Here is a 27,081-nt window from a genome sequence, read left to right as displayed (position 1 = left end):
AAAGCTCATGAACATTGTTCCCCGAAAACTATTTTCCTTTTTACTGTGATTGAGTGTCCTCCACATGTAGTTGTCTCCAAGCCTCGCCTACTGTCAAAGTAGTCGTAGGTACTTGGCGTACCAAGGGTTGTAGATATAGGTACAGGTTGAGCTGCTGCCAGTTTATCAGACTGCTTTGTCTTCTCGAGGTCGAAGCGTTCTAAGATAAACTAATTTCCCCAGAGCAAAACCGCAGTTCATCAGGAACGCCTTGTTATCGAACAGCAACCAATGTTATCGGTGAATAAAGATTATCATATCAACAGATATGGGAAATCTGGTCATTAAGAGGAATATTGATTTGATATATTGAGTGTTTGGAACCAGCAAAAGGAGAAGAAGAAGAAAAGTCGATATTAGACCTTAAAAATCGCAATACATGATTAAGTCGGTTTAGAACTTGGAGGAAATCGAGAAGGCCAGAGCTTCGGTTTAGAGACTAAAAAACATATATTAACTGGCATAGCAACGAAGGGAGGAGCAAATATTCTAGGCATTATACGAGACTATACGGATATTATATCAAGCCTTATTTTGTTTCATTCAACCTTGACCATCCGTTCTCAAATTAGTGGATTCCTACCCTTTGAATCCCCAGTTAAACCCTTCAACGGTGATCAGCAGTGAATACATCAACCATCGCTATGGGGATTATTCAAATACCAAATACAAGTAGCTTTCCTTATTCATTCCTCAGCTGTCAAAATAATGCACTGTTCAGTTGCCAGCCAGTTTACTAGTCTATCAAAACAATCGCTAGATACCCATTTAAAATCCCATCCCAGCATAACAAAGCTTTAACCGCAATTTCCAACCACCTCATGGGACATGCAAAACCGAGGTCATGCAGTATGCATTGATCAATCCCTGGTCTTGTCTTCGGTAGGAGAAAAAGCTAGGTGGGCACAAGGTTCAAGCAAAGCAATGTGACAGCAGCTTCTGGGGAAAGATGCGAGAAATCCACATGAATGTCCCCCTGAGAGAACCGTTCCATTTTAACAGCCACTCGTTACCTGTTCGACACTACACGTCAGCAGTGTCACGGAATGAGATTGGCTGTTACAGTATGAGTGAAATGCCCATATTAACTGTATAGCAGAGTCTGATGAGGTGGCTTGAACGCCGTGATCGATTGTTAACAAAGGTTTGAGTTTAAGTTCCTGCATAACTTCAGTTTATTCTTAATTTCTTTGTCTTCATCTGCCGACTGCAACCCAGATACAAATTTTTCTTTCTTCTTTAGTCCCTACACATTCTCATCTCTTAAAGTTTCGACCTTCAAAACATCGACTTCACCGCCAATACAGTACAATACAGTATTCCCTGGGCAGGCATAGCTTGTTTCAACGGCATCCAGGCTAGGCTGCCCCAGAAATATCGACCTTCTGGACGCCAACGCCACACGCTAGAGAGGCAGGCCCCTACCCCGTACCTAGCAACGTCCCTTCTGAGGCGCAGACGGACTGTTGTTACTGTACCGTATTTGGTAACGGTAGAGACAGGACACTCCTATTTCAGTGCCGACCCTTCTTGTTGGGTGCATTATCCACGTTCCAGATCACCGGGCGAACGTGCAACACAACAGAAACCCAAGAAGTAGACGTTACAACAACTTTTCACCACTCAATATCTATACCCGACGGCGGATGTTCTGGTGCTGCTCTCATATTATTGAGACACCGCCAACTACTCCTACACTCCGTCGCTGAAACCATACGACCCAACACAACCCAACCTACCCAAGTTCATATTCAACATGTCTGCCGCTACAAAGAAGCCCCCGGCGGGTGGTGTTGGCCGAGTATCTCAAGCCGATTCTTCTTCCTCAGCAAGCCCTTCTCCTCCACGTCCTGGCTCCCGATCAACTACCCCTACCAGCAACGGTCATTCCCGAACTCGATCGCTACGAACCAACGCACCTGTGTCTGCTCGTGCCGCTATCGCCCGCAGAGATACTCTCAGTGCCTCTGATTCAGATGCGCGAGCCGAAGCTGCTGCTGCCGTAGAGGATCTCCAAAAGCGTTTGGAAAATGAAGAGAAGTCCTCGCTTCAATACAAGCGCCAGGCGGAGGTTCTCCAATCCAAGCTAGACGAGGCGGTCAAGGAGTCGGCCAAGTTGGAGGAAAAGGCACACGAATATGAAGAACAGATCGAGACTTTGAGCAACGAGAAGCGAGAGGTTACTCGTCAGATGCGTGAGATGGAATCCATTTATGAATCGGAACGCAGCTCTATTCTTAAGGAGAAAGAGGAAATGGCAAACAGAGAGGAGGAGATGCAAGCCATGATCCAGCGACTCAAGGAGAGTCTAGCCCAGCGAAACAACATTGTTGAGGACCCTCGTCCTTCTAGACAACGTGAGTGCATTAATCACTTCCCTCTTACCGTCCTTTCCCCCGCTCACAATTGTTTAGACTCTGGTAATTCATCACCATCCCTCGAGAATGGCAGCTTCGCGCCCCCCTCCTCCATACAGCGCAGCGACTCCCGAAATAGCTCGAAACTTATTCTTCAGAAAGACAAGCTTATCGAATCGCTACGACTGGAACTCGCCGAGGCTCAGATCAAGTTGGTGGAGACAGAGAACCAGGGTGGCGGTCGACTACACGAGGTCGAGCGACTCCTCATGGAAGCCCGTATGGCCAACGCTCGCCTTATGGAGGACAACGAGAGTTACCAGCTTCTGCTACAGGAACGCACCCTCAAGGGAGACTTTGGACAGAACGACTTCAGTTATATGGGCAGCAACTCCAACCAGGACGCCTTGGCGGCTCTGGAAGGTAAGGCGCAAGGCTCTAGTCTCGCTGACGAGTTGTCCGAAGCGACTGAGGGCGAATCTGTCTCTGATGGTGACCGCCGTCTCGAATCCGAGCTCAGGTCTATGAAGGAGCAGAACAAGGCGCTCACACTATATATTAACAAGATTATTGAGCGTCTTCTTCAACACCAGGACTTTGAGTCGATCCTCGACACGTCCGGCGATTTGAAAAGCCTCCCAGATACCAATAAGGAGCTTCCTCCTGCCCCTGCCGACAACAAGCAGCAGCAGCAGCCATCTGCAACTATCCTCCAGCGAGCCAAGTCTATGGCTGCCGCCGCTCCTACCAAACCGAGGCCTAGACCAATTTCTGTCATGCAGCCCTCCACCTCTTCAGATCACACCGACCCCGACAAGGCGCCCAGTATTCCCATCGGCTTATCCAGATCAACGAGTTCGCGGCGGAGTCCACGGCCACAGTCAGACCAATTTACTGGGGCTGCCAGCCTGGTCAGCCAGATGTATCGGGGGCCAGACGGCCCCGTCTCTCCACCACTTGGGACTCCACGGCACTCCCAAACCTTCTTCTCGCCCCCCAACAACTCGGGTAACCCTAACGCGGCCGCCCGGGTGCCTTCCGGAGCATCGGTGGCCACCAGCGGCAACTTTCCTGGGATGCGGAGTGAGACGTCAAGCTTGAGCGGAGAGTCTGGTGAGTTGTCCATGTCGACGCCGCCGTCGCAGTCGCCGCCCCGAGCCCATTCTGATAGGCACACAACGTCGTTCGCGGGAGGCAAGCCACGGCCACTTCGACTGGTCCAGGAGAACCCTGATGCCGTCAAGGAGAACAAGAGGGCCAGTTGGTACTCGCCATTCACCTGGGGCGCCAAGAAGGAAGAGCAGCAGGTGCCTTCAGGCAACCCGATTCCCGAGTAGAGCGGGAAAAGGCTGTAGGAAGAACCTGAGCTCGAAGAGATTATGCCGTGCGATGGTGCATTGTTAATGGGACGCGATGGTTGGATATATACGTTCATGGAGCATCCATAGGGACTGATGACTGGTCATGTACGGTTCACGTCATTATATATAGCGGCGTTTGGTTCATGGATTATCGTTGGCTTTATCGATGCCGTCTCGCAAGCAATGGGTGGTTTTTTGGGGATTGTCCTGTTTATCCTTGGGATATGTTACGGGCAGTGCCAGGCTATTACGGATGCACATGACTGTTGACGACGAATTGAGAATGGAGGCATGATGTTTTCTAGATATAGACTTATGAAAAGCACTCGTATAGCGAGTTTGCAATCATGACATTTTGATGACTTTGACTTGTTAGTTTGCGTAGTATGTAGTGAAGTCTATCAGTGCCAGAAGACAGCGTCGGCTGTGGCTTGCATTCTACGGCTGTAATTGAGTGATTTGCCTTGACAAAACGTGCAATAAGCTGCGGCGCAGTCTGACTCTTTGGCATGACCGTTACTGCACGGGATTGCACAATCTCGTCAAACCGTTTTCTCCCATCTGACCAACCATTGCTGGCCTCAAATGCAATGTCTACTAATCTAGAATAGCCAACCTCCCAATTGACCAGTTTACGAGCAGATGTCACCGTTCAAATCAAGTAATATGACGTCTCTATCAGACCCTACATGCAGCATGTGCAAAATCAAGAGGATTCTGCGATGCCACTTAACCGATGAACTCACCAATAAGTCTGCATGTACAAGAAATCACTCAGATGCTATGATGTGTAAAGCAATTATTCGTAAGCGCGCGCATAGACAAAGACATGCCAACACAACACACATATCTCAATAGGCAAGTGGTCTGTGGCACGAGGAACATCCCGTTGACAGCTCAGACGGCGCGACGCGGGATGATCATCTGTGCAGGAACCCGAGGCGGCGATAGGCCGGGTCATGACATGTCAGCCTCGGACGGGTGAGGTAGCAAGACAAAGAAACTCGGGAAATGGCGCGTGGGATTTGGGGGATCAGATAGGCTGCTAAGGGATGAGGTGTACAAGTAGGTACATGGTAATTTGGGGGGACACGATCAGGATTGTGACTGATAATGATGATAATGATGATTTACTCGGTATTGGTGGTGATTGAGTTTGTTATTTGGCTGTCATAACAGGGGTTCGGAATTTGGCAGCTGACTCTGACCTGACTCTATTATCAGAACCATATTCGTTGAAGGATTCAAAGAGGCAGGACGGTTCAAGTGGCTGAGCATTTAGAATCGGTGATTGAGTAAATACACACTCGGTTAGGGCTGACGAATCGAGATTTTGGTGCTCTCGTTGTTGCATCTCGAAACTTGTCTTGTTCACCTGCATGAACCTGGATCGAATTCATGTTACACAACCCAAGGATGGGGGAGTCTATGGCATGCCAAAGGTCAGTCACTCGCTCGGCCTTGGCCGTATCGATCTTGTCCTCCGTAACTGAGCCTGATCTCAGAGACATTTATTGGAAATTGTGGCTTGGGTCTTACTCGAATCTCTTACTCTCTCGCCGTCTGTGCCTTTGAACATGTGCCACACTCGAAACCTGTGGTGGAGACAGATACTCGTGTCAAACTGTAAGAGGCTGAAGGGGACATAAGAGTGGCTTCGTTTAGATGGAAGCTGAGTGCTTGCTTGGTTGGACACTGCCGTTCCTGTTGCATTTTAAGCAGGGAGCCGATGTACCCCAGGATTCAAGACTTTCCGTCAGGCATCTGTCGTGAACGGAAGCCGAATCTAAGACCCGACATAATTCGAGTCACAGGCCTCGGAAGGGCGAGCGGACGCTGATACCCCTCCGTTATTGAGGATGCATAGGACGAGGGGAAGCATGCATCATGCAAATGGTGTTCAAACGATACGCATACATGTTTCCGTCTGGTCCGAGACTGTGGTCCATCAAAACGATTCAGGGTAGCTGGGGTTTCAACTGTGAAGCGCAAGTACAACGCTTGGAGCAGAGAGCGAAACCTGGGGAGGGATTGACGGTGCAGCGACAAGGCCTTGCCTTGCTGTGCAGTAGTCATGCGACTCTGTCGCCTCTTTTTTATTTGTGTGTTGTTATTTTGTGCCAAACTCGGCTACTTAAATATGGCAGTTCAGCAGCCGAGGCAGCATTGCCATGAATTCCCAGTAACCATGAACCTTGTGACGATATGTAGCAGCGTTGACAATGATCAGCATAACTGCCTGCCTGCATATTCGTTTGTCTGGGGAGTCCCCCCAGGCGTACGCAGCATTGATAACGGTGTTTAATTCCGTAGCTCCGCCTGGGTGCTGCAAAAGCTGAGCAACAAATCAAGTCTATCAACCGGGATCTTTCCCATTCACAACTCCAACGTCTCACATGTGCCCGGACTGTCCTTTCCGGTCCCCGGCCACCGAGATAGGAAAGCATTGTCAACAGAATGTGCGGTCAACGGGAGTCATGAGTTTTTTTCTTCTTTCTCTTCCCTGACAGCGACGCGAATACCGAAAGGATACATACGATTATAGTATGTAAGAGTCGGTGAGGTTTCGTAGTGTCAGTGTACCATACTGCTAGGGCTAGTGCCGTACGGTTCCTGGGACGTGAGCAAACAAAGTGCCTTTCTTGTCGTTGGAGCGGTTTCCGGGACTGTGGTGTTGTTTCCGGCTGGCTTGTCTGCTTGTCAAACGGGGCCTTTTCTTGCTAGTGAAATGCCCTGGTCCGGACGGCCTGTCAAGGGAGCAGGAGCAGGAGGAGGGCCGGCTATTGGGGGCCTGTCTGTCCGATGCTCGCGGCGTATGCCTATTCCTATTCCTAATCCTGCCCCTACCACGGAAGCCACAAGTTCCATGACGTGCAGCCTGTAAATTGTGACTGTCAGATTCGTAATTCTGCGTTGCAAATGTAATGTCAAAAGAGGATGGTGAAGCAGGTTTTCAACGCCCACATGATGGGTGGTGAGTATTGGTTGCTAAACCGCAGAGTATCACCAGAGCTTGAGCCACTAGGAGCCGTTGTCAACGTGGCTGCGAGTGTCCCTTACAGTGGGCTATAGACTCAGTCAATAAAAGATAAGCCCTCACCAGAAAGATTGCATTGTATGTATATGTACCTACATAGTATTCAGCCGTTTGGTGGGGGGGCAGGGCTGTGTGTATCCAAGTCGGTTGCATATTGAACTTTACCCTTCTGACCGTCTTTGCGAGGCCCATCAGGGCCCTCTTCTAAGTCGTCTTGATACGCCGGGGACTGGTTCGTGAGTTTCTTTCCTCCCCACCAACATCGATTCGTCTGTGTTGCCGATGGTATAGCGACTTTGTCTCGAAAGATCCGAGACTTGAGACTTGGCATTGTTGAAATAGATCGAAAAGAGGGGCATTAAAAGAAAATAGCTTCTTATTTTTCATCCATTTTTGTCTTTTCTCATCCGGCGTAACAAACCTGATGAATTGTGGTGATAATGGACGAGTGTAGCTACATCAAGTTAGCTACTCGTCTAGCTTAACAAAGAAGCGAAATAGAAGTCGAACCCAGGTGCTTGATCTGAGCCGAGATGATTCTGTGTGTGGGAGCAATCAGGTACCGGCTACAGGGGTATCCTCCGCCAAACGCCAACCAGGGACTCTCCGCTCCGCCCACGATTGGATCCTTGATGTCGCGCCCGGTGCCAGGAACCGGTTACAGGGGGAGTTGTGAGTACGAATTTCATTGTGAATGGCTCAAGTCTGAAGGCTGAGTGAGTGATGGAGAGGGAGAGGGAGAAAAGAGACAGATACTGTTGGTTAGGCCTCGATTGATCACTGACAAAAGGATTTACATGGCGATACGACACAGACCACAAACACACTGTTAGCCCTTTAATCATGACCTGCTTTCGTCATTCATTTTTTTGTTGGATGTTTCTCAACATCACATCGCTCGATGCCCAGACCTGCCTTTGGCTTGGGCTTAGGCTTGGTGCTTGCTTGTTCGGCTTACCAGGTATACTATCCGAAACTTCGAGTACTGTACTGTACCAATCTCGCTCGCCTTACTTGCATACTGCTACATATTCATAGTCACATGGCCAATTGTCTCGTCCTTGATTGATGTTCTGTGTCTTTCAGTACGTACTCAGCTTGGTTAGCACATCGAGGGCAGTGGGATAACCCAACGATTGTATCTTGATGGGCACATGCTGTTTACATGTTCCGAAAGGCAATAAGGTATTAAGTTTATCCTCATTTTCTAAACAAAACGTATACACAGTAACGACAGTTCAATCTGTTGTGTATGGTCGTTTCCTGCGTCACTGTCACTTATAGTTGACCAGCAACCCAGCCCACACCCACTTTGGCGTCAATCAGTGAGGAGAAGTCCTATCCATAGTCAAGGATTCATCGAAAAGCTGTAGAGCATTACGACATTGCTTTGGTGTCAACTCTAACATGCCCCTCGTGGCTTATGTTTACTTTTTGTCACGATTTCTTTTCCTTATCAATGCCTGACCTAAGCCTCGGAATCGACAATCAATAAAGCAATAAATGTGTCAATATTGACACCCACGCTACCCTCGACTTATCCAGCTCAACAAGAAAGAAGTCTGGTCTCACATCAAACAGAGCAGGGCTCTACCTAGCAGCTTCCATACCTACTCGAGGTACCAGGTCAAAGTCGACCCGACAGATTGTGTCATGCTTCCACGCTAAGTTAAACTGACCAATCCACTCGGGTTACCCCAGCCCAAAACCGCCCCTACGTGATTCCCTTTTCAGGTTCCTTTTCCAGGTCCGGGCCCATCTCAACCCATGTCATTCTGATTTTTTGGGGGGCGTATCTTCTCTTCCGGACGTCGCTGTCAGTCAATGAGTGAGAGAGAAAAAGACTGTGAAAAAAAAGAGAAAGGCGAAGAAAATATTTTCACATATGCACCAGCTGCGTTAGATTGATCCATTTTCTTCCCATTCCCACCAAGCATAGGTACCTTAGTAACACCTACAAACAAGTACAAGGACCAGACCATCACCCAACGGGCAACGGGACGGACAGAACTGCCCTGCGGATATAGGTACGGGTCGGGTACAACATCAGCGTCACCTTTTCTGCCTTTTCCCACTAACTTGCCCACAGCAACTCAACTCACACCAAGAGTTACAGCACAGTTGCAACTACGCTACATCCACCCGTCACTGGCTTGCTCTCCCATACACCCACCACCGTCACTCCCACCAACCACTACCATCATTGCTACCTCCATCTGTAACTCACTTTAGGTATTCCCACTTCATCACTCACTCTTGACCTCAACACCACTTTTTTTTACGACAACAACAACCCATTTGCCGCATCTCGTCATTGCACAGTTTTCTCTCCTTCCACTAAGGCCCAGCCCACCGCATCGTACCGTGCCATTCGATTATTTCGCTTCCGATTACTCGACTGTTAATCACCCTGCATCGACGTGACATCCTTTCTAGCCGTATCCCGTCTTCCATATCCTCAACAGACAGGTGCCAGCAGCCCTCCGGAATAGGTTGGCTTAGCTTCGCGAGCTCTTCCTATTGTCTCGAGGCCTTAGATTCCGGCCACACGCCCATTCTGTTTCAATGACGAGCCAACCACAATGATTCATGCTGAAATCTGCTTTGCAATTCATTGTCCCTGCTAAGGCCCGTCCCGGTGGTATGCTCGCTCGGCATTCACTCCACCACTACCACAGGCCATCGTCATCATGGACAAGTCATCTGCCGTCTCAGACGGCCCCTCCGGCGTCGGTCGTGCTGCTCAGAACATGACTGACAGGCGGCGTTCCAACACCCCCGACCCTTCTGCAACGTCCTCAAGCGCATCGAAACAATCCTCCGCCAACAATTCAATAGGCCCTTCGCCCCTAGCTTCGAGAGATTCTTCCCCCACGCGGCGTCCTCGCAGAACCGCCTCGGCCAACCGGTTGACTGGTGCTCGATCTCGAAAAAACAGCCAGACCGATAACAGCCCTTCGCGCCAGAAACGACCCAACCCATCAGCTGCCACACCATTACGCTCTTTGTCTTCGACAGCCACACCCACCCTTGTGTATTCCCAGGAACAAGAACAACAAATCCAAGCCCCGACACCTCTGAAGCCAAATTTCAACGTAGACCTCAAGGATAGCCCGCGATGGCCTATTTCGCCCCGTTTGCGATCACCACCTCCCCAATTTAGTACCAGGCCACCAGTGCCTGCTCGTCACAGCGACCAGGAGCTTCCTGCTATCAACGTGCAACGGCCTACGCCGTCCCCACAGCCGCCCATGGAGAACCAGGCAGCATCAGAGAGTGAAATGGAGGAAGCGTATCCCTCCGGTATGCGCACTCCTGCCAGAGGGCCGTTGGAGACTGTCCAAGAGGTCAGCTTGCCAAACTCACCCAATCCTCCCAGCAGCACTGCTTTGGTGGAAAAGATTAAAGAAAAGCTGTCAAACCCGGATAATTATTCCGATACTGCGCTTGTCGATGGAAGGACGTTGCGGGCCAGAACCAGCTTAATCGGTCAGGAAAGTGGGAGCGATACCAGCAATAACAAAACTGAGGCGCGGAGACCAACATCTGTCCCTCCGCCCATGATTACTCGACAATCTAGTGCTTTGTCGAATAAGCAAATGAAGTCCAAGCAGGATGGTTCAATACAGACCATGACAGTAGAGACTGAGACTGTCCCAAGCGTACCTCAGGTTGCGCTCACTGCCGCCCAGAAGGCTGAAGCATCTACTGGAACCCTCAAGACCAAGCAGAGCACCGAGACAATCAAGCCCAAGAAGGACAAGAAAAAAGCCACGCGTAAGCAACCTGCTGTCAACGCAGGGAACGGTAAGCTAGCCAAATTGCGACTGACTGGATATGCGCTAACACTGCTCCAGCATCGTCCAAAGCTGATGTCTTCGAGGCAACTATCGCCAGTGCTGTTGATGAAGCTAATACATCGGATTCCGAAGAGACCTTTGTCTATGACTCCAACCCTCCTGATAACAACGATCGAGCTGGACGGCGTTTTCATTCGCGAACTCCTAGCGCTACATCGATGGCTAGCCAGGCTGATCGCCAGAACCTGCGATCCATATACGGTATCATCGAGGGCGTTGGTCCTTCACATGGGCCTAAAAAGACGATGAAATTCGTCAACACCTTTAACCCCAACGGAAATGAGACCTTGGCAGTCGAAACCGAGGACGGAAAGGGTTCTAACCGCAGTGGCGGCAGTGGCTCGACAAGAGGCACGGCACGACACCATCATCATATCGGTCGCTGGGGTCGGCAGCCTGGCAACGGTCATGCCTCGCTCTTCGATAACGAGTCCCCATTCCCGAATGCCGCGAGATCGAAGCTGGCTAGCAACAACTCTCGCCACTCTTCAGGACCGCCAAGCCCTCGTCAAGCTCATTCCAACCGCAACTTCGGCCACAAACGTTCAGCGATGCAGATGTCGTCCAGTTACGATATGGATGACACAACAGGTGCCGACGATGAGCGCACACCTCTTATCGGTTCGGTCCGCTCGGGTCGTTCAGGCCGAAATCGCCATGGACCGCACAACCTCCGACAGGCCGAATCACAGACATTTGCAAGGCGGTCGTCATACCTGAACCGGTTTGCAGCATGCTTGGTCCTCACCATGATGTTCATGCTTGTGATCACCGGCGCTATCGGCTTCATGTTTGCGACTTCCCAGCCAATGACGGGCATTGAGATCATTGCCATACACAACGTTGTGACCAGTGACCAGGTTTTGATGTTTGATTTGACCGTCAAAGCACATAACCCTAATATCGTTGTCGTTACGATTGACCACGCGAACCTGGAGGTATTTGCGAAATCGGATTACACAGGGACCGATTCAGATTGGTGGGCTCGGCCGTTCCCTCATGGCCCAGATGATCTTCGAATAACCGATGACCCGGAGAACGACCCCCCATTAGAAGATCCCGATCCCGACGATGACCTCCGACCCAACGTTCTTCTGGGTCGTATTATGGAATTCGATAGCCCACTGACGTTTGAGGGGTCCCTGTTTCATCAGGGAACGTCTTCCTCGACCGGGGAGATGCAATTACAATACCCCCTCAACAATACCATAGGGGGGGCAAGGCGGTGGGAACGAATTTACCAGAACGAGTTTGATTTGATCGTTAAGGGCGTGGTCAAATATACTCTTCCCATGAGCGCCCGTATTCGCAGCGCTACGGTATCTGGGAGGAAGGCAGTCAGCCCAAACTCTTCGAACGATCCGTCGAACAGCACCAATGTTGATCTTTCGACCTAGACGAGGGACTGCCTCAAGATAGGCAGAAGCCCTTCTCGCCTTTTTTTTGTCAACTCTTCGATTGTCTTATGTATTTTGAGCGTGCATAGCATGACGCATTAGGGAGCAGCAGGCGTTGGATGTAAATCTCCATCCGCATTATGGTTGAACATGATAAGGAAATGGAGCTGCAAGATTTTGTGTTTGGCTTATTTGTTTTAGACAGGTTCAACGCCCATGCTTCCTGTCAGGTGTTTCTTGGGTTGTTTTTTCACTCCGACCCCAATCATCATGCTTGCACGTCGTGCCTTGTGGTACAGGCCTGCTTGTTGAGAGGGCTCGGAGCAAGGTTAGGGATGGAGTTATTGCTTTCATTTTGTTTCTCAAAACCCCATAGAAGGAAAAGCGGCAACTATTCGTTGTAATTGTAACGGCTTATGACAACCCAAGAAGAAAAAGAGCAAGTCAGATCAGATCGACTTCAAGACGAAGATGTAGTTGGGAGCATATCAAACACTCCAATAGTCAGGGCGGGTAGAAGAGAGGTACATTTATGTTGAACAATAGTTTCAACACAGAATCTATTTATTGTCGTCAAGATTAATAACCTATATCATTAGGAATGCGCTTCGTTTTGTGACAAAGCTGAATGCTGTTACTTGATGTCTGAATGTCATGTTGGTTTGCGCTTATGGCTCTGGAGTCTTAGTCAGCAGATTTGCTAACCAGACGGAAAGTGGCGGGTGTGGAGCCTCGAGCTTTTGATCCGCTTTTATGTTTTGTTCGTAGCTTTAGAGTTCCATGACTGCCTGGTGTCTTTTCGTTAGAGCTTCGTGCAGTATTTGTTGATCTTTCTTTTACACATTCCCGAATTGACACGACCAAATCGTCCACTCCTTTCAATAAAACTATACAGAGCGCATACCGGCTCGCCGTCAACATGTCCGGGCGACGCGACTTTCTCAACCAGGCAGCGCCCGAGAACTACGTCGCTGGTCTTGGTCGTGGCGCGACAGGTTTTACGACAAGATCCGATCTTGGTCCCGCTAGAGACGGCCCCAGTGAGGATCAGATTAAGGAAGCGCTCGCGAAACGAGCTGCTCAACTTGGTCTTGCGCCAGACAAGAAGGGCAAAGACAAGGAGGAAGATGAAGGAAACAACGATGAAGAACGATACCAAGATCCCGATAACGAGGTCGGACTCTTTGCCGGCGGCGTCTACGACAAGGACGATGAGGAAGCCGACAAGATTTGGGAATGGGTAGATGAGAGAATGGACCGAAGAAAAAAGCAGCGAGAAGCGCGCGAGCAGGCCGAGCAGGACGAATACGAACGAAACAACCCCAAGATTCAGCAGCAGTTCTCCGACTTGAAGCGAGCACTTGCCACTGTTACGGACGACGAATGGGCAAACCTGCCAGAAGTCGGAGATTTGACAGGAAAGAACCGGCGTAGCAAGAAGGCACTGCGGGAGAGGATGTATGCTGTCCCTGACAGCGCTCTTGCGGCAGCGCGCGATGCGGGCCAGATGGGAACAACTGTTATGGACGAGGACATGGCACCGAGTGCCAGCGGCGGCGATGCAGCAGACGGCACCATGACCAACTTTGCCAAGATCGGAGCGGCTCGCGACAAGGTGCTCAAGTCCAGACTGGAGCAGGCTGGTAGCGATTCAGTTGCTCCAGGCACCTCGACCAGTATCGATCCACAAGGCTATCTGACGAGCCTCGATAAAAATAAAACAGCTATGGGCAATCCAGAAGACAATGTTGGAGATGTCAACCGTGTGCGCGAACTCTTGCAGTCAGTTGTCAAGACAAACCCTTCAAATGCTTTGGGTTGGATCGCAGCGGCACGTCTTGAGGAGTTGGCAGGCAAGACTGTGACAGCACGAAAGACCATTGACAAAGGTTGTGCACAGTGCCCAAAAAGCGAAGACGCATGGCTGGAGAACATTCGACTCAACGAGGGCTCACCCAATGCCAAGATCATCGCGCGAAGAGCTATTGAGGCCAACAACAGCTCAGTCAGACTATGGGTAGAGGCCATGAGACTGGAGGTGATCCCAAGCAACAAGAAGCGAGTTATTCGACAGGCACTTGATCATATTCCGGAATCGGAAGCTCTGTGGAAGGAGGCTGTAAATCTGGAGGAGAGCGTCGATGATGCCAAGCTTCTCTTGGCCAAGGCGACAGAACTTATTCCCCTTTCTATTGATCTTTGGCTGGCATTGGCCCGTCTCGAGACACCCGAGAACGCCCAAAAGGTCCTCAACAGGGCACGAAAGGCTTGTCCTACTTCTCACGAGATTTGGATTGCAGCTGCACGTCTACAGGAGCAGCTTGGACAAGGAACCAAGGTCAACGTTATCAAGCGTGGTGTCCAGGTTCTGGCCAAGGAATCTGCCATGCCCAAGCGTGAAGAATGGATTGCCGAGGCTGAACGCTGCGAAGATGAAGGCGCTGTCATCACTTGCCAGAACATTATCCGCGAAACTCTGGGTTGGAGTTTGGACGAGGACGACGATCGCAAGGACATATGGATGGAGGATGCGAGGTCTAGTATCAACCGAGGCAAATATGAGACAGCAAAGGCAATCTACGCCTACGCCCTCCGAGTCTTCGTCAACAGCAGGACGATGTGGATGGCAGCAGCAGACCTAGAGAGGAACCATGGTACCCGAGACTCTCTCTGGCAGGTATTGGAGAAGGCCGTGGATGCATGCCCCAAGAGTGAGGATCTGTGGATGATGCTGGCCAAGGAGAAGTGGAGGGCTGGAGAGCTGGACGGCGCTCGTCTCGTCCTCAAGCGAGCCTTCAATCAAAACCCCAACAACGAAGATATTTGGCTCTCTGCTGTCAAGCTTGAGTCCGAAAGCGGTAACGAGGAGCAGGCGCGCAAGCTTTTGGAGATTGCTCGTGAGCAAGCCCCCACAGATCGTGTATGGATGAAGAGTGTTGTATATGAGCGAGTGCTGGGCAATGTCGAGGCAGCGCTTGACCTTGTTCTCCAGGCACTCCAGTTGTTCCCTGCATCACCGAAGCTCTGGATGCTCAAGGGCCAGATCTACGAGGATCTAGGCAAGATTGGCCCGGCGAGAGAGGCCTACGCTACTGGTGTCAAGGCTGTACCAAAGTCTGTACCCCTGTGGCTTCTGTATGCCAAGCTGGAGGAGGAAACCGGTCTCACCGTCAAGGCTCGATCTGTGCTTGACCGTGCTCGACTGGCGGTACCAAATAATGCGCTGTTGTGGCGTGAGTCAGTGCGACTTGAACGACGAGCTGGCAACATGGCTCAGGCCAAGGCGATGATGGCCAGAGCGCACCGAGAAGTTCCCAAAAGTGATGTTCTCTGGGCAGAACAGGTCTGGCATCTGGAAGCACGCACACAACGCAAGGCTCGTATTCTCGAGGCTATCAAGACTGTGGACGGCAGCCCCGTCATCTTTGTTGTTGCGGCGCGCATTTTCTGGGGCGATCGCAAACTAGAGCAGGCGCAGAAATGGTTCGAAAAGGCCATTGTGCGCGATAGCGACTACGGAGACGCATGGGCTTGGTACTACAAGTTCTTATGCCAGCACGGCACAGAGGAGAAGCAAGCTGATGTTGTGACCAAGTGCGTTCTCAATGAGCCTCGACATGGCGACATGTGGCCAGCAGTCGCCAAGAAGCCTGCGAATGCTGGGAAGAGCTGTGAAGAGATTCTGAAGCTGGTTGCTGAAGAGTTGGAACAATAGGCTTGTCAAGATTAGCAGCCATCGACTGGTGGTAACCAGAACATGTATTAAATGGTCCGGAGTTTAGGTGCTTGGCTATATGAAACTAATGAGCTTTAGACAATATTTAAAAACTGGTGGTTGAGGCTAAGATACAAAACATCTTCCATCATTATATCCAAGGGTTTTCAAGAACATCACTACAAAAAGACTCATCCTGATTGTTCGTTGACCGTGATTTCATTGCTCTTATACTATTGAATTACATTGTGTGCAGAGAGACCCAGAGCTATCGTACGGCCAGTCTCATGCTGCTGAGCCATGCATTACTATTCGCCCGCTCAAACCCAAAACGTAACCGTAGGCTCCGACCTTGATTAGATAAATAATACAGTTGCTTTGCTTTCATGCTGTTTCTTTGTCGACAAATCGTTTATTTGCCGCCACCGAACCAGCTTGAGACGCCGCCCTTGGCCTTGGCAGCTTCGGCCTCGACGCGGTTGTCAAACTTGTCGACGACTCTCATGGCCTCGGCCTTTGCGTCCTTGGCAACAGACTCGACGTTGCTCTTGAGGACACCAGCCTGGCGATCGGCCACGGCGGTCTATGATACGGGTTAGCGACTGGATTGGAACAAATCAAGCTTGGTAGGGTGACTTACAATTTGGTCAATCTTTTGACCAGTGGCGGCACCAGCTCCCCTCAGCTCGCCCTCGACGTTGGCGGTGCGTCCAGGGAGGTGGCTCTTGACATCGGCAGCAGCACTGTGGGCGTCACCTAATGAAAGTGTCAGCAAAGTAATAAGGCATTGCATGGCTGTTTGCGCTTACTCTCAAACTTCTTCTCAGCAGCTCGGGGGTTGCCTCCAGCGGCGTAAAGGTAGTAGCCGATGCCAGCAGCGGCACCACCGCCAAGGATAAGAGGCATGCGAGACTTGGACATTTTGATTGTGTTGTTATTTTTGTGTAGGAGGGTTGTTTTGTTTGGTTTGGTAGAGGAAGGTGTGATAAAGAGGTGAGTATGAGGTGACAGTTGAAGAGATGATGGTTGGGGGTATTTATTATGACAAGCTGTTTCTGGCCTCGGAGCTACCTCATAGGAGCTTTCCTTCCTCAAAGCATAATTGGCCTTGTTTTATCCCGGTTGTCATCCCGTCATGCCCCTCTTCCCTCGTCAAAATTCCATGTGCTCATGCGAACGACAAAAGGTTGGTTGCAAGTACATGACGTAACAAGGCGGGGAGACCAGCAGCTTGGGATCATGATGGCACTGAATGCGGATACATTTTGGTACTTGCTGCTGTAGGTAGACTACTACCACAATCTAGAAAAATCTATGAGATGGAACTTGGATTGACGAATGGTTGCTATTCATGTTATGTGCAGGTTTGTTATCATGATCCTATGTGCTATGGCCAACCTCGAGGTAAGATATAGTATGGCGATCACTTGGTACAATGGTCTGAGAAATGGATAATCCCAGTGAGTGACCGAACCCTAGTACAGTCCTCAGACAAAATCTCAGATTCTCTCAATGTCGTAATGTGGTTCAAATTGTTGTAAAAAGAACTGGATCTAGATTCATCGTCAATCAAGTGTACTAGCACTAATGTACCTCGCTCGACTAACACTGAATGAGCCGCGCTGCAGGGAGACGCTGCAGCTCACGATTTGCTCCAGGGAACGCCCCCACTTGGAGAACGCCAGTACCCGCTGTAAAGCGGCATTACATCATTGAACTCGGCCTCCATGGTTCAAGCTTGTCACCTTTACTTTTATCCATGAAGATCATGAAACTTTTCTTTCAATTGAGCGCGAACTAGAAGAGACCTTCACTAGCAGCCGTTCACCCTTAATCTCGACATCGATATTTACTACTCATTACCATAGCACAATCAAATTACCAAGCGGCCTCCAATGTAAAATACCATATCATTGTGATCAACATCAACAAAACGTCAATATTTGTTGCGGAATAAGCCTGCTTCAGCTGAACGCCCCGCCACAATAGGCATCGCCCAAAATCAAGCTGGAGCCCCTAACAGTAGCGCCTACCCCAAGTTCAAGTTCACGACGCCAGCCGTCCAAAACATCGCTCACTCCTGGTCTACTTTTTGACCCTTCTCTTTTTCAATCCCCTATCCATTGATTTAACGTCCTACCTGTGGTCGAGGTGACATTGTTGATGTTGTAGTGTCGTGTCTTGTCTCTATAGCGAGTCTCCTGCTCGCCCTCCCTTGTTTCAAACATCATACGTATCGTGTTTTTCGCGCCATCATTGACCACCTACATAAAGAGAACGTTCCTCCGTTACAGGGCAATCAGCCCTCGGCCATTAAAAGCCATACACAGTTACAATGCTGAGAGTCAAGAGCTCGCGCCGTCCCGCGGTACTCAAACCTACCGATTACGACCATGAGATTGCCCTGGTCGATCACGATGCCGCTGCGACTCCAACAGGGTCAGTTACACCGGAGCCCAATGATATAACGAGATACTCAACAACCTCAAGATTGCTGGGCGTAGAAGAAGAAGGGGAAGAGAGCCAAACGCAAAACCACAATGGGCAAAACGGAGAGCATCAGGACAACTCAAATAAGAAGCCCGACGATGCTCCAGCCAACGGGCATGACGACTCACACACCGAGGACGGCAACGAGATCCATCCATCATCAAACCAGGCCAAGGGAGAACAAGGTTTACCGCCACAAGCGAGACCATCAATTGAGATTCAAGGTCAGTAGGAACCGACCCACCATATTACAAGCTCCTCTGACATAGTAATAGAGCCTACACCTGATGCTTTCCACGGAGACCATCCTCAGGTGAAACCGAGAAAACCTCGTGTCAAGCGCGAGACTGCTATCGATATCCTGTACGAGAACGAACGAGGAGGCTTTCTTTGCGGCGTTCCTTTGTTCTCTTCACAAGCTTTGGGTGGCCTTGATCCTCCTGCCTGGAGTAAGCTGTCCAACCCACAACCCATCATATGAGCTAATAGCTAACCTTCTTGTCCTTAGCCAATGGTTATCACAAAGCATCACCAAGCAATATACACAATGCGCAAGTGCCAGACCCTACCTGGGAATGGGCGTGGCCAGAGTGGCGCATCAACCACCAGAATGGTGTTGATGAACACGGCTGGGAATACTCATTTTACTTCTCAAAAAAATTCTCGTGGCATAGCGGAAAGTGGTGGAACTCATTCGTTAGGAGACGTGCCTGGACCCGAAAGAGGATACGAAAGAGAGACGAGGACGTTTCGGCTGATCCACACATGCTCAACACTGGCTACTTTACGATTCAGTCTGCGTCACACAAATCGCGGTTATCACATGCGAGTGTGACTAGCAGCCGACTCAGCCAGTCTAGTATGAGCCAAATGACCACCGGCGACGGAGATGAGAAACCTCCCGAGATCGATAATGTGGAAGACCTTATACACGCCCTCCGACAAGCAAGGATAGACCGCGAGAAGCTTGATGCTGTTGACAGCTATATGGAACATGCCGAGGACCTCCAGAATCTCCAGCACGAAATGCATGAGATAATGTCTCTCTTCGTCTTCCAGCAATCACGCCGGATATTGCTCAGCAGATTGATGGAGATCCATGACGAAACCACGGCGCAAGTAAAGAAGACCAACACTACTGAACTTCGAGAACGGAACCAAGCGCTGAAAGATGCCATACACCACGCCGATGAAGAAGTCAGGAAGTTAGCCTACTGGAGCGATGTCAAACAAATGACTGAGAACGGCGAGGCAAAAGAGGCTGTCAAGGGGGACAAGGGATGGGATGAAAGTTGGGAGGGCGTGGACCAGAGTGGCGGCGCCCACCCATTGCGAGACAAGGCTACGGTCGCCGGTAAGAAACCGGCAGATACGTAAACAAGGAGTTTTGCCAAGATTGGGTTTGTGTTAATGGGCGATATAAAATCATGGGAGGAAATATAGGCGTCGGAAGCGAAAGACAAGGAGTTATTTGGCATGGGCTTGTCAGGCAATTCTGTCGATAATCACAAGCGGTTTATTGATACTTATAGTAGGTACTGTACGTCGATAATATACATATACGACTCTTGAGAAATGCTGCTTGACAGTCTTTGGGGACACACGTGACCCTAGTCCGACATCGCGGGTCTCTTTATCGCGATAACACCCGCCCGCGCCAATCTTTTTTCCGCCATGCCACCTTGGGAATTAAATGTTTGATCCCAAGGACCCAGCACAAACGACGTACTGCGGGCCTTGTTAACCTCATATCGCCTTTCGACGATGCGTGACTTATGATCAATGTCCCTGGGGATCAAATCAGTATGGAGGGCTCGGTCGCGATGCTCGGCCTCTACAGGACCTTTCCTGATTTCCAGGGCCCTAATGCCCTGCCGGGTCCCAAATTCACATACAGCAATTCGATTTGAATCGACTATAGCGCAAACGGGAGGCACAAGCTTGACTGAGCCCTTGGAGACAGCTCTTGTCCCGGTATCCAATCGACCTCATATGAGCATAGAAGTGAGAAAGAAGCAGCCCGAGCAAGTCATCGCCAGCCTCGACAATCCTCCCGATTCCCGAAACCGAGTCTTTAAAGATGCCTTTAAAATCGATGCGCCAAAGCTGGCAGAAGACAAGGATGCCATGAAAGCCTTCAAACCTCTCATCGCAAAACCACTTCAGTACCCGAACGAATTGGCGACAAAGGCGAGTTTGGAGGAGCATTTGCGAGACAAACGACGCCAAGCCGGTCTTAGTATTGTTTGGAGTCACTTCAACAAGAAGATCCGGGACTGGACAGAGTGCTTCAACCTCATGAAGCGTATAACCCCTCGATGGGATGAGAGGACTAACATGTCGGCCGTGAGAATCGTCCTGCCGAAATCGTGGGACATCGAGGTCAACAACCAGAATCTGGAATATGTCGACTCTGCGACAGGCGTTCTTCGAAAGCTACGAGCAGCAGTGGATAGGAATCCTTCTGCGATTGTGCTGCGTGGGCAGAGCAAGATCCTGGTCAAAGTGGCTGACGAAATTGTTCGGTACTGTAAAGAAGCCGAAATCTACGAATTGGGAGAAGTTGCGACATCAGATTACAGGACGAGGCAGTTGTGGCCAACTATTGAGAATGCACCAAACGGAGGCGCCTCACTCCCTGAAGATCACTCCGATGAAATTTGGGTGCACAAGGAGTATCAGCAGCACTTTATTACGATGCCATATGAAAAGATTCCACGGCCTGCGGAATGGACAAGCGACAATTTCGAGCAATACATCGCCACGTTGTGCTACGGGAAAATACCTTCTCATCTGGCAATTCCGTTTTACGGCGAGCGGCGGACAAATGGAAGATTCATTGACACCGATGGTATCAGGATCAAACTCATTGTCGATGCTTTTCAAGACCCCACAGCCAGACCGTTCATCACAGCCCCTGTCCTGAAGATGGCTATATCCATGATGGCCTTCAGAGGCGGTCATCGTGCCTCGGCTAGTCACCTTGTGCAGTTGGGTGAGGAATGGGGTACGCCCATGGACACCGATATCTACAACATCATGCTCGAAGGCTACGTTCACAAGCGTGACATTGGCTTCTTCTACGGTTTCCTTCGAAGAATGGAGGCTCGATACCATCACCCCAACATCCGGACATGGTTACTCTTCCTTCAACTTGTCAAGGGGGAGGATGAACGGAGACAGGTCATTGTTGCCATGTACCAGCTAGGAATGTTCAATCATGTGGCTACCCGTCGTGGTATTGCTGATGTCATGGCTCCTATGGACGCATACGCTGCCCTGAAGGCCGGGACTCCTTTAGAGACCTTTTTGGCCGAGCAGAACGAGCGTTATCTCAAGGGTTGGTTGGCCATCGATGGCCTCAACGGCATCATCACGGAGTTTCTCCGCTTTCACCGTCCAGAAGATCCTCGAATTAAAGATTGCAAGACTCTGATAGATACGCACATCAACTCAGGCCAACGACTTGAGCTGAAAACTATCAATATCTTTATCAGACATGCTGCTCTGACCCGAGATTGGGATACTGCTTTCTGGGCGCTAAGTCTATTCAAGGAGGCGGGCTGCGAGCCTGATCAGGAAACCTACGCTGGTCTCATGTCTCTCTCTATCCAGACGCGCTCACCACATGCCCTCGGAACCGTCTACTTCTATGGAGTTCTCCACCGCAAGCTCAAGAAGGCCTCGCGGCAGATGCTTAGTAAAATACTGCTTCGCACACACCCCGATCAATTTTGGAAAAAGGTTCAGCACCAGCCGGGCATCTTTCCCAGGCAAGCTATCCCTGAGCTTCATTACAGGAAGATTTCCAATTTGCGGTCCATCATGTCCCGCATCGAGCGTGTCATTTTAGACAAATGGGCAGGCTACGTGCCAGCCAAACCTCTCGTGCGTTCCCTCGAACTCGCCTATCGCTCCAACGATCAGCCTATGCATACCCAGATCGCCAGCGGCCAGTCAATCCAAGTGCAGGACCTCATTGTCAAGCTTCGCAGGGTGGATGGACAACCAGGTAATATCAATGTGCGTCTCAAGGGTCGTTTTGACCCTGAGCGCATGGTTGAGAACTGGAGGGCGTCCGGTGCAGAGCCAGACGAAGTCAATCAAAACAATGACTCAGACGAGCCCGACAGTTGGCCTGATCTTGAAACACTACCGGAAGACCAAGAAGCGGACCATGAGCGTGGAGGCGATGTACAAGAAGGCCTTTCAGGTGTTCAAGACACAGACTCTTCCCCCAAGATGAATTTGGAAGAGCTCGATTCGAAAGTCATGGAAGATGGAGAGAGGAACAAGATATAATTTTCACCAACTATCTACCTTTATTGCAGAGTACAAGGATGGACATCCCACTCTCGCATACATACAATGCCTGTATCAACTATCTGTATATCACTTCTATTTCTAGGATATATCTCGTCACATTGGCGTCATCAAAACACACAGCAGCGGGCATATCATGTACAATAGCAAACAAGCATTATAGAGGAGGCCATGGCGCATGGGCACTTAACAAAATAAAAACAAACTATTCCATTCAGCTGAGAAGAGTGAAACCTGGAGCATGGCTCACCTAGTTATATCGACATGTGTCCTAACTCACATGCTGTTTACGTGAGGGTCTTGTTGGAGAGAGGAAAAGACCTGCCGCGAGTACCACGTCAGAACAACTCGCCTGACTCACACAAATCCCCCGGATCATTTAAGCAAAGAATAAATGAACCGTCAGTTAGTCTCCTGTATATGCATGCTACACTGCCTTATAACACCCTCTAAGACGATCCAACCGCACTCGATCATATTTTCCTTGTGCTGTGGACAAAGGAAAGCTGGCGTTCCAACGGAGTATCAGAATGGGAAAGATGATCTCATAAGCAGGTGGACGACATGAAGAAAAATGGGAATCCCATGCGTAAAACATCAAAAAGGGCTTCTCTCGCTCCTCTTTCTTTCTTTCTTTCTTGCTTGCTTGTATCCCACCTCCCGCTCTGCCATGGCATCCTCCCCAACTTTCACAATTCTTGTTATGCGCCTGGTCAGGTCGACGAAGAACGCACGATCCAGATCTGACACCAATACACCGACAAGTTAAGATGCAAGACCTGACATGAGAATACCAACAACACCCTTCATCCCGCACAATTGACACCCTGTTCTTGCTCTTGAACTTCCCTATATTGAGGTCCGAGAAGCATGATCGGAGGTGCAGGAGTGACAGACGCCTGGGCTGAATTCGGATCCTAGCCCCTTATACCCAGATAGCCACCTATTCCTTCTTCACCTCGGGGGAAGACTCCTTCTTCACTTCGGTCTTGGCGGAATCGGCGGGTTTCGTGTCGGCGGAAGCGTTCTCGGCCGCACCGGGGGCGGCTACAGGAGCGGTGTCCTTCTCGGCGGACGTCGGGTTCTTGGAGACCTGGCTGGCGAGGTCTTTGTCTTCGTCGGCGTTGTCAAACATCTCTGTATCATCTGAATCCGTAAGAACCTCAGTGCCATCGCCGAGGAAAATGATCCGGCCTCGGTACCCACCAACTCCAAAACTTCGTCCCTTGTTTTCAGGATCCATCTCATAACCACTGTCGCTATCCTCGAAATTGTGGTGGACACCAGGTCCTCGGAATTCGGCTGTCGAGGGATCATGTCAGTCTTTGCCTCAACTTTTCAATTTGTATTGGGATCGTTCGTACCGTACTCAGGGGGAGCACATGGGCCATCGCCGTTAGCGACTCGGCGGGCAATCTCCTCGTACCACTCATCCTTGGACTTTCCGTTGAGGAAGCCAATGATGCACATGGTCATGTTGTCGCAACCGACACCGCCGGTCTCAGAGTTGGAGGCCAGGCAGTTGTCCATCATGTTCTCGCAAATCTTTTCGAGTTCCTGCTTGGCAGCGATGCCTCGTCGAACGAACTCAACCACGGCTTGGGAGGATTGGCAATCCCAGATACCTACGCTAGTGAGTATCGTTATTCTTTTACCACGCGGGTTGATTTTTCTTACCGTCGCAAGCAAGGACAAGGAACTCGTCCTCGTCTGTGAGATCATGTTGCTCTACATCGGGGTAGGCAGTGACAATCTGGTTCTCAGGAGATAGTTCAGCGCTCTTCTTGAATTCAAAGTCACCAATAGCACGTGAGAGAGCAAGGTTGCCGTTCACTCGGCCAAAGTCGACGAAACCACCGGCGGCTGTGATTCGGTTCTTCTCGTCTGGTGTGAGATGTCAGTAATGTCGTTCGGTTCGCGCCGGAGCGCCGGAGCGCCGGAGCGCCGGCTTTCGTGAATGATATAACTGACTCTCGAGTTGGGGCTTGTGGTCCTGTGACAAAGGCTTGGCACGGCCCTTGATACCAAGTACACCTCTCGAATCACCAGCGTTGGCCTGTGTCCTTGAGTCAGCTTCATGTCGAAATATCGCATACCCCTCCATCAATTAGATTGGGGGCGGTGCCAACATGGGCAAAATGAGTCGATGGGCGAACTGACAACATAGAGTTTGTTGCCAGCAATCAAGCTGACACAGGCTGTGCAGCCAGAAACTTCTTCTTCGTACTTGGGGTCTGACGTCAGTGAAGCATAACTCGTTAGCGTTTGTGGCTCCAGTGACACGGAGTCAAATTGATCAAAATCGAGCACTGAGTAGGGGCGGAGGTTGGCGCATACCGTTGAGAATAGCGCGGTCTGTCGCAAGGAAGCCGTCCTTCAAACCCTGAGCATAGTCACCCGACTTAAAAGTGTCCTGCTTGAAGATGATGTTGTGAATGTTTTGTCCAGTAAACAACGCCACCTTGTCACCACCGTGGCCGTCAAAGACACCAAAGAAAGACAGCTTGCTGTCGTGGGTTTTGGCCGTGTCGAGGTCGAGAACTGTAGTGTGGGCATCCTCCATGCTGATACGCCAGCCCTGCATAGCCGATACACCGTAGATGAGGCGCTCATCCTCACCCTTCTCCGAAGTCTAGGAAAAGAAAGAATCGTTAGCATAACAAGATCTTACGACATGCCATGCGGAAATATCGGAGAACGGGATAGAAATAGTGGCGCGGCAAAATGGCAGTTAGAAAAACGAAAAATGAAGCGGAACTGAGGCATCTGGTAATCGATTCCTGCGCCCGACAGGCTGGCGACAGGAGCGCGGCTGGTGGGCTTAGAGAACGAGATTGCGTAGATCCGGAACGAGATCCAGCGCCGCGTGAGGGGCTCATGACTGAGCAAACAATGCCCCTCTCGCGCCAGGTCGGAGTACCAATTTCGAAGGCCAAGAGCAGAGTAAGAAGACACGGGGATGAAGCGCGGAAAAAATTGAGGCACAAAAACGCACCTTCTCGACGACGGGCTCTGACAGTGTCTGACCCATGGTTGTAAATTTGTTGTGGCCGGTTCGATCGAGAGAAAGCCTAGTGTTGCTGGGACGAGACAAGACGAGAGCGAGCGAGCGTTCAGGCGGATGAGAGAGAGGAGAGGAGAGGAGAGAGATCGACCGACGAGGGGTTAGTGGGGGGAAGAGGGTCGATAGCTGGAGAGGAGGGGGGAGATGACGAGATAAGATCTCGACAGAGGATTTTTGAGTGACAAGTTTCAAATATTGAAGATGAGTAGGTGTAAATGGAATACAATAACAAGCAGAGCAGAGTAGAGTTCAGGTAGACAGAAATATGAGTCGGAACGATCTCGGCACCAGGGGGAGCGTGGTCGAAGTGGATTCACGTTGCTTGCCTGTTGATGGAGAGCAGAAGTGGGAGATTTCGGCGTGCGAGAGTCTAGATGTGGTGGTGGGAGCTGCCCCGAGGTTTGTTAGGCAGTCCCCAGCTGCTTACGGCGGGGTGCTAGTGCTATAGCTAGCTGTAAGCCTGCTACGCTTTAGTGGTGTTTGTGCTCGACCTTGCAACGGCTCCAGGCAGTTACCAACCTAACAATGAAGCCTTTGAGTACTGGAGGTAGCTACATAAAATGCGGGGCAGTTCAGTGTATCTTATCCAATCACGGACTAAAAGCATAAACCTCGATTTTCTGACAAGACTCAATAACTAATCAATCTCTACTAAACTATCACTGAACCTGTTGAAACTCGGATGATAGCAATTAATTGGTACGTGCTAATCATGGTGTTTTGAACATCATGTCTTGTTTATCAGAGAGCGCCGGCTACTTTGGTCCTAGTAGCGTTCTGATCCAAGGCAGGGGCAAATATAGGCACCATTTCTCGTACATCATCCTTCTGATGTCTGACCCCTGTAACCATAGGAATGAGAATGCCACTGGCAACGACGTAGGTACTGTTCAATTTGGGGTGATACCGTCCATGACCTCACGTCAGAGGCTATGACGGCACTGAACCATTGCTGTAGTGACACTGAAGGTAAATTGAGCTGTATCTGTTCAGTTTTACCCACAACTCAAAGAGAAAAAACTCAGTAGCTGGCGCCTAAAAAAAGCGACCACTCTGACTGCTTTTTTTTTTTTTTTTCATCGTCACGCGAGAAAAAAATAACTTATCACTTCTTGCCACCTCTAGCCGCGTGCCGTTGGGTTAGGTTTGATATTGTTACTGTGCCACACTGCCTGCCTGCTTGCCCTAGGGGTTGAGTGGTTTGCCCGATACTACACAAAAGCCTGAGGTCCCGGTCAGGTCAGGCCGCGTGAGTGCCATTGCAATGACGGTCCGGTCCGTCTCCAAGAAGTCCATCCCCCATCCGTGCGTGCTTTAGATAAAACAAAAACAGAAACAAAACTGTGGCTGCGGTTGTGGCTGTTGGATAATATGTACCTAGCATCCATTGACCCGAGGCCCACGATGCTTGCATGTCCTGCTTTGGATAACTATACAC

The 27,081-nt window shown here is 50.2% G+C and overlaps 7 protein-coding genes across 7 annotated transcripts, besides 2 other annotated features; 5 read left to right on the top strand and 2 right to left on the bottom strand.

The window, feature by feature from the left end:
- Nucleotides 1-1,795: 1,795 nt before the first annotated feature.
- On the top strand, nt 1,796-3,733 carry FPSE_03628 (uncharacterized protein; the record flags this gene model as incomplete). The annotated part of the gene is made up of 2 exons (XM_009256747.1): nt 1,796-2,396; nt 2,454-3,733. 2 exons carry the CDS (start codon nt 1,796-1,798, stop codon nt 3,731-3,733), a joined length of 1,881 nt encoding a protein of 626 aa, XP_009255022.1.
- Nucleotides 3,734-9,484: 5,751 nt separating this feature from the next.
- Nucleotides 9,485-12,051, top strand: FPSE_03629 (uncharacterized protein; the record flags this gene model as incomplete). Its single annotated transcript, XM_009256748.1, has 2 exons — nt 9,485-10,601; nt 10,652-12,051. 2 exons carry the CDS (start codon nt 9,485-9,487, stop codon nt 12,049-12,051), a joined length of 2,517 nt encoding a protein of 838 aa, XP_009255023.1.
- Nucleotides 12,052-12,970: 919 nt separating this feature from the next.
- On the top strand, nt 12,971-15,766 carry FPSE_03630 (uncharacterized protein; the record flags this gene model as incomplete). Its single annotated transcript, XM_009256749.1, has 1 exon — nt 12,971-15,766. One exon carries the CDS (start codon nt 12,971-12,973, stop codon nt 15,764-15,766), a length of 2,796 nt encoding a protein of 931 aa, XP_009255024.1.
- Nucleotides 15,767-16,178: 412 nt separating this feature from the next.
- Nucleotides 16,179-16,687, bottom strand: FPSE_03631 (uncharacterized protein; the record flags this gene model as incomplete). Its single annotated transcript, XM_009256750.1, has 3 exons — nt 16,179-16,349; nt 16,407-16,522; nt 16,576-16,687. 3 exons carry the CDS (start codon nt 16,685-16,687, stop codon nt 16,179-16,181), a joined length of 399 nt encoding a protein of 132 aa, XP_009255025.1.
- Nucleotides 16,688-18,101: 1,414 nt separating this feature from the next.
- FPSE_03632 (uncharacterized protein) lies at nt 18,102-19,633 on the top strand (the record flags this gene model as incomplete). Its single annotated transcript, XM_009256751.1, has 3 exons — nt 18,102-18,480; nt 18,532-18,705; nt 18,765-19,633. 3 exons carry the CDS (start codon nt 18,102-18,104, stop codon nt 19,631-19,633), a joined length of 1,422 nt encoding a protein of 473 aa, XP_009255026.1.
- A 3,566-nt stretch (nt 19,634-23,199) lies between these two features.
- Nucleotides 23,200-23,227: a microsatellite.
- A 295-nt stretch (nt 23,228-23,522) lies between these two features.
- FPSE_03633 (uncharacterized protein) lies at nt 23,523-25,610 on the bottom strand (the record flags this gene model as incomplete). Its single annotated transcript, XM_009256752.1, has 7 exons — nt 23,523-23,881; nt 23,944-24,204; nt 24,257-24,463; nt 24,551-24,635; nt 24,740-24,813; nt 24,917-25,211; nt 25,575-25,610. The coding sequence occupies 7 exons, from the start codon at nt 25,608-25,610 to the stop codon at nt 23,523-23,525; spliced, it is 1,317 nt and encodes a 438-aa protein (XP_009255027.1).
- Nucleotides 25,611-25,706: 96 nt separating this feature from the next.
- Nucleotides 25,707-25,726: a microsatellite.
- A 646-nt stretch (nt 25,727-26,372) lies between these two features.
- FPSE_03634 (uncharacterized protein) lies at nt 26,373-26,961 on the top strand (the record flags this gene model as incomplete). Its single annotated transcript, XM_009256753.1, has 2 exons — nt 26,373-26,522; nt 26,833-26,961. 2 exons carry the CDS (start codon nt 26,373-26,375, stop codon nt 26,959-26,961), a joined length of 279 nt encoding a protein of 92 aa, XP_009255028.1.
- Between the last annotated feature and the right edge of the window lie 120 nt (nt 26,962-27,081).

This window comes from Fusarium pseudograminearum, chromosome 1 (assembly GCF_000303195.2).
Source record: "Fusarium pseudograminearum CS3096 chromosome 1, whole genome shotgun sequence".
Classification (NCBI taxonomy): domain Eukaryota; kingdom Fungi; phylum Ascomycota; class Sordariomycetes; order Hypocreales; family Nectriaceae; genus Fusarium; species Fusarium pseudograminearum.
This window is presented reverse-complemented; position numbering and strand designations above follow the sequence as displayed.